General features: G+C 33.8%; 1 protein-coding gene across 3 annotated transcripts; it reads right to left on the reverse strand.

Moving 5' to 3' along the window:
* Window positions 1-2,316: 2,316 nt before the first annotated feature.
* LOC149548293 (putative trehalose-phosphate phosphatase C) lies at window positions 2,317-9,894 on the reverse strand. 3 transcript variants are annotated; one of them, XM_089792373.1, is made up of 13 exons: window positions 8,077-8,201; window positions 6,824-6,998; window positions 6,571-6,661; window positions 6,309-6,449; window positions 6,129-6,200; window positions 5,590-5,712; window positions 4,449-4,505; window positions 4,147-4,248; window positions 3,896-3,973; window positions 3,641-3,710; window positions 3,403-3,473; window positions 2,931-3,023; window positions 2,549-2,785 (listed from the first exon to the last, which is right to left on the reverse strand). In XM_089792373.1, the coding sequence occupies exons 2-13, from the start codon at window positions 6,877-6,879 to the stop codon at window positions 2,687-2,689; spliced, it is 1,053 nt and encodes a 350-aa protein (XP_089648499.1). In that variant the 5' UTR covers window positions 6,880-6,998; window positions 8,077-8,201; the 3' UTR covers window positions 2,549-2,686. The 3 variants fall into 3 exon arrangements, with proteins under 3 accessions (XP_089648498.1, XP_089648496.1, XP_089648499.1); XM_089792372.1 differs by lacking the exon at window positions 8,077-8,201 and adding an exon at window positions 9,793-9,894 and having other exon boundaries at window positions 2,317-2,785; window positions 6,571-6,998; XM_089792370.1 differs by having other exon boundaries at window positions 2,317-2,785; window positions 6,571-6,998.
* Between the last annotated feature and the right edge of the window lie 202 nt (window positions 9,895-10,096).

Here is a 10,096-nt window from a genome sequence, read left to right on the forward strand (position 1 = left end):
TCACTCTTCCTCTTGATCATGTCTTTCATTTCTTGATGTTCACATCCACTCTTTTGCTTCTTCTATACTTGTCATCACATCTATATAACCTTTCGACCCTATTCTAACTTAATTTGGACATCTTGAATTCATTTTTGGGATTGAAATTAAAATCTAAGTTCATCTCAATGGTCAAAATCACATTTTAAAATTTTCTCCTCCTATGTAGTTGGTTGACCTTTTGAGGTCTAATCTTTGAATCTTCGCTAGGGCATCTTCATTTCTTCATGTCTTCATCATTTCCACACTTCTCACCTCCTCCAATTCACCTCATCTCATCTTTCTACTTGATTTGATCTATTGTCATACTTTATCCTTCTTGGTTTAATCACATATTTGTCATCATGGACCTTTTGATCATATCTTGCTTAGTTTTGCATCACCTTTATCTCATTGTGATTTCAATCTTGAGGGGCAAGAATATTCTATCATTGCTTGCTTGCTATAGCTATCTATTTCTCAAGAGCATATGCTTGATCCTTTCATTTTCTCTCGATCTATCTTCTTTGCTTGGTGTTAGTACTCTTCTTGAGTCCTGATATCATCTCTCTCCTAGTGTTTAGTACTATTGCTATCAGGTTGTACATTTAGAACTTGCTATCTAATTTTTCATTCTCGTTCTTTGAAATCAAATCTCTCTATTTTTTGTGGCCTATTTGGCTTCTTCATTCTTTGACATAATGTATTCCCAAATCAATCACACATTAGTCAAAGAGAGGCAAATGTAATCACCACAAAATGGTCATCTAGACTATGAGCCCCCTTTTAAAGATTTTTGCATAATTTATTAATTGCTTATCTTTGATTAAATCCTCATTTTATAATTTATTCGATTGTAACCTATGGTTTGACCACTATATCCTAAGTTCATATTTAATTAAAAGGAACATGTCCCCCTTTAATTAAATAAAAAGACCCCTTTCACCCTCTTATCCTAAGTTGCACACAACGCATTTTATCCAATTTAAAAATAAAAGATTTTTTTTTTGTCTCACATGGAGATACAAAAGTCAACTCTTTCTCATTGGTGGAAATAATCTTGCACATGGATCATGCTAAAATTCAACTCCCACCCTTGATCATTCATCTCTTTATTTTGATCTCAACTGTCTATATATCTTTAAAAGGGAGGGCCCTCTCCCTCTCTAGGGATCCTGATTTTAAGCTAATGTTATGCTGCAAGTTTCTTGATAGGCTTCCTTAGAGCTTTGTGGAGAACTTCTTGTTTCTTGTCTTATTCTCTCATCATCATCCTCATTCTAGTTTAAATGCATTTGCAATAACTTAACTTTTCTATCCATGTTAGCATAGATCACATAAATTAATTAAAATGATTGTAATATGCTCATCTTGCTTAGTTTAGTTACATTCTTGCATTCCATATTAGCATAGGTCATTCTTGCATTGCATGTTTGAGAGCTCTCTTGGGCACTTACACTCTTTCTCTTGTCTAAGGAATCTCCCATTGTATGGTTAATTAGCAAGGGTTGTGTCTCTAAGGCTCATATGAGAGCTCCTCATATGCACAAAAATACACCTTTGCACTCCATGGATAGGGAGCTTTACATCGACATTTGAGTGTTCCAATTCATGGGATATCTTGGATAGAAGGGTTTAGAGAAGTGCACAGTTCTAGTGTATAATCTCCTCCCATTGGTTATCATTGCTACGTCTACCATCTCATTTCATATATATACTCACTCCTAGCTAGTCTTATTTCATTGTATTGCATTGTCATTGCATTCTACTAGTTTTATTTCTAATTGTTAGTACTAGTATTTTAAGGTTATTCATTTTTGTACATTCTAACAAGGGATCAGGATAATAAGTTTTTGTAGATATTCCAAAAACACAATATGCTCTTCTCTTGCATTTCCATATGAATTCATGAGTCATGAAAGTTAGAAGAATTTTTTTTTAATTTCTAGAGTTTTGTGCAAATATTCTATAAAATTTAATTGTTTGCAATAATTTTTGGTAATCTTGGTGATTTTCCTACTATTCTATAATGTCCATAATACTTAACAATGTAAGATTGGACTTTCATTTCACTAAAGATCACATTGAATTTCACATTGAAAACAATCCAAAGATACCTATTGTTTTATTTAGACATATCATTGATTTTTAGAAGAAGAAAAGAACATAACAATAATGCAATTTGTAAAGGCAAGGCCAAAAAGAGAGAAGAATTATAATTTTTATTATTATAATTTTTGTTTCTTCAATCGATGAAGAGGTAATAGAACAAGAAATCTTGGGAAACTATTTCAACACTTCCACATAATCAATTTTTTAATTCATTTGAAAATTTCTTATTGACACCATAGTGTACAATGTAAATACACCATTCAAGCCCTTCAAAAGGATACACCCCAGCCATTCATTCCACTGAAGTACAACCCAACAATGATGGTCTTACAACATTTATAGAAAGTGCAAATTTTATGACCCTTGGTATACAGCTGGTTGAGAAACAACCATAGCTGTATCCAATACAATGGGTGAATTGCTCCATGGTAGAAGCTACAAAAATGAAAATTTCGTGGGCCTACAAAATAATTTTTTCAATTTACTATCTAAATCCTTCAATTTTAACCCACATGTCACCATGGGTCCTTTGTACAACTTTAAACTTCAAAACCTATCAGACAAAATTTGAGGTTATTTTGCTCTGTTGTGTTTTTGATCGACTATTCGAAGGCTGTTGCTTCCATGTTACTAAATGATGTAAAAACTCCATAACCTGCATGAATCCAAGATCAATGGAGCAATGAAAAATTAAAATATTTCAAAAACCTATGGCTTATAATGGATGTGATTGCATTTATTTAAATCTTAACCTCTAAACATGAGAAACAATATGCACATAACCATTTCAGAAAGCATACCTCAGAGGGGTTTCGTAGAGAGTATGATGCATTTGTCTTTTTAGGAACAGACGACACAAGGATTGGAAAACCCTGTCCTCTGGCTTTCAAGACCTGATATTGAATAACCTCAGAATTTTAGAGGCTTTTCCTTGTTGCAGCACAAAGAAATGAAGAAATGAACTGATATATCATGACACACTACCCCATAAGTCTAGAAATCTTAATAGATTATTAATATAAGATTTTGGATTCAATTGATGAAGTTCTTTTTAACATCAACGTTTCGGATCACTTTCCGTGATCTATCATTTTTGTTTTACATCTCTTGTTATCTTCCATCCTTATGATGGATCATAGAGTTTGATCCAAAATGTTGATACTAAAAAGAACATACACAATTGAATCCAAAAACTCATGTTCATAATTATGATGGATTGTAAAAATCTGATATCTTGTATTGACACCCAAATGAATAATACTTATTACTTACATTGAAGGCATCTTCATCTGTACAGTCATCTCCAATATACAAAGGAATCACATCACTTGAACTTGCTAAACCTACAATCAATTTATTTTTTAGTTAGTTGACAAAGTTGTTAATCTCATTCAGTAGAATAGAAAAGGTCGGGCCTTTCTGCTTGATCGGGCTTTGGGTAATTCTATTGTTTTAAAAAAATAAAATTAAAAAAATCCTTTCAAATTCAAACAAGTTCTTAAGTGCTCACCTAGTGACTCTAGTAAAAATTCAAGGGCATTTCCTTTATGCCATTTAATTAGAGGCCGAATCTCCAAAACCTATATAGTAAGAGGTATAAATTTGTTAATACTTCTATATTTAATTAGAGGCTGAATCTCCAAAACTTATATAGTAAGAGGTATAAATTTGTTAATACTTCTACTTCCATAATAAACTTGAGAGTTTAATCTGGTATTGAATATTTCAAAACACAAAAAGTGCCAGTAGAAAATCATTTACATACCCTTTTTCCCTGGGTTAAGTGTAAACGGGGATATGTTTTGAGAAGATTTCTCACTATTTCTGTTAGTGCACTCCAATCCTGTTTCAGATAACACCTTATTCAGCTATAAATGAAAGCGTGACCTGGCTTTTAAAAATGATATAGCATAGACACCTTTCTCAACATGTAATCAACAAAATTTCTAGCATGAAAAAGTCTGCAACTACTTTGCATTTATAGTTTAAAAAGATTACAAAATAAAATTTTGCTACCTTCTCCTGTACACGACGAAAATGCACTGAAACACAAAATCTGTTATTTTCTACTGTGGCTCCAGTTATTTTCTTTACTTTCTCCTGTAATAATTTATATACCTGCACATGACAGACCTCAAATGTGAGATAAACCCTTTTCAGGAGAGAATAAATAGATCCTCTATGTGACAATTTTTTTTTGTAAGGAATAAAATTTAAATTTCAATATTCAAGTACTGTCCTTGATCTAATAAGAAAACACCAGAAAACTGCTCGATAAAAGCCGTAAAACTCACAATTCAAGGTTCACAGGGTTATACCTCATCTATCATTGGCAAAAACTCTCTGGCTGGCTGGAAGAGAACAACTTCATTTCCCTGTTTCAAATAGAAAAACAATTAAAACAACAATTAATATGTTTTGTCAAAAGCTTTGTTAATCATAGTCATTTTGGCTAAGACAACACATTCTAAGTTTTAACTTGTTTAGTGGTTCATCTAAAATCATTTCTGCGCTTTGTAATGTTCTATGGTGATGTGTCCCCCTCGCAAAAAACCCACATCCTCAATAGAAGGATGTTTTTCGGAACTTAAAGAAACGTCTCTCCACAGAACCACCATGTATGCCACCTCCAAGGTGGATGTCACCGCATCACTTGATATACAGGACATGCTATTACATACTGCTTGCAACCCTTAACCTCATGAAAGCCAATTTGACTTTCATGGAGTACAAGCAGAGATGTTATATTGCAGATTTTTCCTTGAAATTTCAATTTGTCTATCAACGCTGCCCCCAACTGCTGTTTTAATGCCACTCCTGTCGTTCTTTGCTGTCCTCAAATTCAAGCCTTTGGTTCCTTATCTCCGAAATTCATCCCCTTGTTAAGAAACCCTGTAGTTCAACGCCACTTCCCAACTGCTGTTTAAATGCCACTCCCTTCGTTCTTTGCTGTCCCCAAATTCAAGCCTTTGGTCCCTTATCTCCGAAATGCATCCCCCATCATTCTTTGCTGTCCCCAAATTCAAGCCTTTGGTCCCTTATCTCCGAAATTCATCCCCTTGTTAAGAAACCCTGTAGTTCAACGCCACTCCCGTCATTCTTTGCTGTCCCCAAATTCAAGCCTTTGGTCCCTTATCTCCGAAATTCATCTCCATGTTAAGAAATCCTCTAGAACTACAGTGATTTCCGATGAACCATATAAACAAGCTAAAGCTTAGAATGTGTTGTTTAAACTAGCACACGACAGAGATGTTTGCACTAGAAGATATCAACCCACTAATTTGAAATAAATTCATGCTGATAGGCCAAACAAAACTGAACCACAATCTACATTAATGCATTTTAATGTACATATTCCTTTGTATGATAATTTATTCCAATAACATAGAGGTTTAAAAGTTCAAACAAATGGTGGCCAAAGAGTTCACTTTGGTCAGCAGTTCTTGAAGCCACACAAACCTTTTTGTCTCTATTTCTTGTATGGCCATTCTTTGAGCCATTAAATGCTAGGGCTGGTACCATTATATCCATTCCATGGCTGCCAGCATAATATAATTCTGCTAGTTGTACAAAATCGTACACCTGAAAAATGTGAAAAGAAAAAAAAATGAATATCTCTGGTCCTCTCCGATTCTTGACTATGGACCGACTGTAATATGACCCCAGAAATAGAAAAGAATATGCAAGAGATTTATATGCATGATGGGTAATGAATTAACTGAAAGTTTTTATGATGTCTATAAGAAGTAAGAGTTAAAACTGTAACAAAACTAATATAAATTTAACCAACCAAACATAATTTGTATCTTTAACTATCCTCTATTTCTTTGGGGATCATGTTTCTACCACAGATTGAGACTTGAACTGTGCCAAAACAAAGATATGTTCCAACATAAAAACCACAACTCCTATTTAGGACTACCTGATATTTATTAGCCCATCATGTTTCTTCTATTGTAGATTTCGATAAGGTAGATTTCATAATAAGAAGTATGTACCTTATCTCTAGACCGTCCACTAATTATTGCAGTCGGACAATGCTTTGCAAGTTCTTTCACCGTTGAGCGCATCTGGAAAATGAAAGGATATTTCAGGACAAATAAAAGCAAGAGAATAAGCACCATTAAGAAGGAGAAAATTAGAATTTTAAGCGTAATTGTTAAGTTAGTCATGAGCACCTCAGCAGACATAAAAGCTTGCTCGGGATCATCAACAATTGGAGAAAGGGTCCCATCATAATCTAAGAATACAACAATCTGTTTGCTTTTAGATGAATTCATCATCTTCTCAAACATCATCAGTGCTGAAGGATGGTCTCGCTGCATTGATTCATTGAAGGTTTTGATGTAAGATCACAACAAATAGGATGTCTTTTAATAGTGAATAGCTATAATTCTTCATTTATGAATTCTCTATGCCTTGAAGATAAAAGGAACTTACCATCCATGAGGCATAAGACTCATTTGGCATGTCAGGACTAACATCATCCAGTTTGAACTCAGTTGCTAACTTAATGTCATCACAAGAAGATCTAGTTTTCATACAATCAATCCAATTATCAGTTCCAATACTGCTTGGGAACATCTTTCTTTGTGAAAGTACTGTTGAAGTTGAGGAATGTGATGGAGATGGTGTTGGATATGACACCAAAGAAGAACTTCGGAGAAGAGAAGGCAGAGAAGATAAGCTTGACCTTGCTTTTCCTATGGATGGAGATTCCCCAAGCATCACAGTGTGCTTGAAAGCCATTATTCAACGATATCAACCTTCAATTACTTAAAACAAAACTGAAGTTGAATGTTCCAAATTCCCTCTGAAGAATCCACAAGATAATGTTGTTCCAAATATTTAAATTCTGATTCTTCAACCTACAAAATAATATGTCTTGAACAATAAGTTGATCATGTCAAGATAAACAGCCATCAGGGTATAAATGTAGATATTTTCTAGAAACATATATTTTATAACATCTTCCAGACAAATTGAAAATGATGACAGAATATGATGGAGAATCAATTAAAGAACCCAAATGCTTGCAATCCATTGAAAGTAATGGGATGGATTCCCTATTCTATCAAATGAGGTAAATGTAGTTTTCAAAAAAAATTATTTAAGTACTAAATCAAAAATAGTAGATCACATTTCATAAGAAAAGAAAAAGGAAAAATAAATCAAGAGATTTAATTACAGACATATCTGAGAAGCATATTTATATAATATAACTTATGCACAAAATTGAAAATTGATGATATAGAACAAGATCGGGAAATAAATTTAAGAGCTCAAAAGTAATGGAATCGGATGTAATCTATCAAATGAGGAAAATGCAGTTTGATAACAAAATTATATTAGATTAAATGAAAAAGGTCTTCATCAACATTACATTACAGATTGCATTTCATAGTTTACCATTGGAATAGGAAAGAAAAGTAAAATGACTAAATAATAGACATGTCCAAAAAACAGAAAACTAAATCTGAATGCCAAATAGGTTACATCATGGTTGAGCCTTTCAAAACCCATAAAAGACCAGCCCAGATGTTTACATTTTAGAATGCAATTTTGAAAATTTCATTTTTCCATCATGGTACGTCACAATACCAATCGCTCAATGTTTCATTTCTATTACATTGGACGATCCATAAGATGAAAAGACAAAAAGTCATGAGAAAAAGATAATAAACCAATTCAAATAATATAAATGAAAAAAGTAAATTCTAAACATATCAATTTCCTACAGCAAAACAGGTTCAAACAGTCAAAAAAATATCTAATTTTAAGTGATTAACAATTATTTAAAAAATCTCCTATAACTATTCAAGAATGACGATTACAAACCCACATATGACAGACATTTGCTTAAATGATATTTAACCAAGACATAAAGACATGATACAGATAAAAATGAAGCATAATGAAAGATTGAACTGAGAAGGGCAAACATACCTGTTAAAACGAATGGTTTGCAGAGGTTTATGAAGTTGAGGAAAGGCAGAAGCTTTAGGAAGAAGTTGCGAAAAAAAGGAGATTTTGGGATGGAAATTAATGGGGAAATGAGAGGCATCTAAATATTGGGAATGGTGGAATTTGTCAAGCATCTCCCACCGTCCAAAGGCAAGCAAACGTCTTTAACACTCCAAATCAGTCAATCAATCACGAAATGCACGCCAACAGAAAGTCCGCAACATGAAGTCAAGATACTCTCGCATGTTCCACTTTCAAACTCAGCATTGTTTTTTTCACTCCGCACCATTTTTTCCAAGGAAAGTTCTATGTACAACTTTGCACTTACCTCTTTTTCAGTATCCAGAAGTTTTCAAATAGTTTACTACGTCACAACTTTTTTATGTTTTTTGTGTGCCTTTCAAGCTTGCAAAGCAAACGAAGTTGTTCTCACGACTTTCACAGCCATGGAAATTTACATTGCATTAACTAAGGCAATTTTTTAAGTTTTTGGCCCACATTTTCTATCAGCGAAAGTTCTATTGTCAGACTTGAAAATTCCAAATATGAAAGAATACAGTGGAATTGGTCATAAACTCATTCATGCAGTGGAAGGTCAAAAGATGGTTTGTGGGACAGTAAATCTTGATATTCTAGATTAAATGTAAGGGAATCTTCTAATACAAGGTCAAAAAGAGAATTTATGGGACAGACTGTTTGATTTTTAATTTGTAGATTGACAGCTAACAAGTTTGAATGAGTTTGTCAGTTTTCTCAGTTTTAGAATATTTAACTTATTGTTAATGTTGAAAGGTTTTTAAAGAGTTTATTGGGAATCAAGTCATTGAATGTAAGCTTCCAGCATCGATAAGTGACAGACTGGGATCGTACCTCAAACAAATGAATACCCCTCAGTCTTTGGCTCTTTAACTCTTAACGAAAGAAGTTCAGCTGTTATCTAACTCTAAAGATTTGGATGTATGACCTCCATAAAAAAACAACTCTTATTCCTAAATTTTCAAATGGTGGCCTTTACTGGTTGGTAGCTCGTAGGCCCCGTGCCTCGCAAGTTTGAACCCTCCATAAAAAATTTAAAAACTCTTGTAACAAAATAACTGCCACAACATGAATATAGTTGATTCAAACATTGTAACCCCACAACTCATTTGATTTGTATTTACAAATTTAATAATAAGCTATAGGCTTTTTCCAATCTTAGACTCTTCAAACAGCAAAATAACAGCCTTAAAAGGTGGCCCAAACATAATAGGAAGCTTCCCACTCTGGAATAAAATGCCTCACATTAAAAGTCAGCGTAGTTGACATATAGAAAACTTCACATTCAAGATTAAAATGCTAGGTAGTCACATTTAAAAAACGAATTTCAAATCCATATGTTTCATATGTACAAGTTTCTTAACGAAATTTCTCGTTAGTTGGTCACTTATAAGATTCATGCAATGCAAGCAACAAAAAGAAACGATCACGCCTACAAGTAACTACACCAATTTTGTCAAAACTTGTTAGATTTCTTTCCTAAAATAACATCTCCAATTATGAACCAAACGTTACTTCATTAAAAAAACAGAAAAAACTGCCAAATTTCATCCTTAAACGCAAAAGCGCATAGTTTGTTTGAATGAAAGAAGCAAGGGAAATGGAAGTTGGGCAAAGAATTAACATTGAGAAGGGAAACAAGAGAAGAAAAATGAAGCGTACCCGTCAACGTCCAATGCTTGTGAAAACAGATGGCAATGGATATTTGGTTGGAGGAACAAGGCAGCTAATTTTTATAAGGGGTTCTGCCGACACCACGGGAAAAAGAGGGGAGTAAAACTGTGAATAAAATGGCACCCACTTTTGACAGCTGGCAATTATCGCCGGCGACAGAGACGCCTGTGAAATGGGGCGGTCACCGACTACCAATAAGGACTCTCGCCTCTTGTTTTCTCTTCCTTTTCTGTGTACTCTTTTCACTCCGTGTGCTCTACTATATAGATTGTATAGGTTTTGAGAATTTTTG

The sequence above is a fragment of the Cupressus sempervirens genome, chromosome 7 (genome assembly GCF_028749045.1).
Source record: "Cupressus sempervirens isolate cs-2001-9-10 chromosome 7, ASM2874904v1, whole genome shotgun sequence".
Lineage (NCBI taxonomy): Eukaryota > Viridiplantae > Streptophyta > Pinopsida > Cupressales > Cupressaceae > Cupressus > Cupressus sempervirens.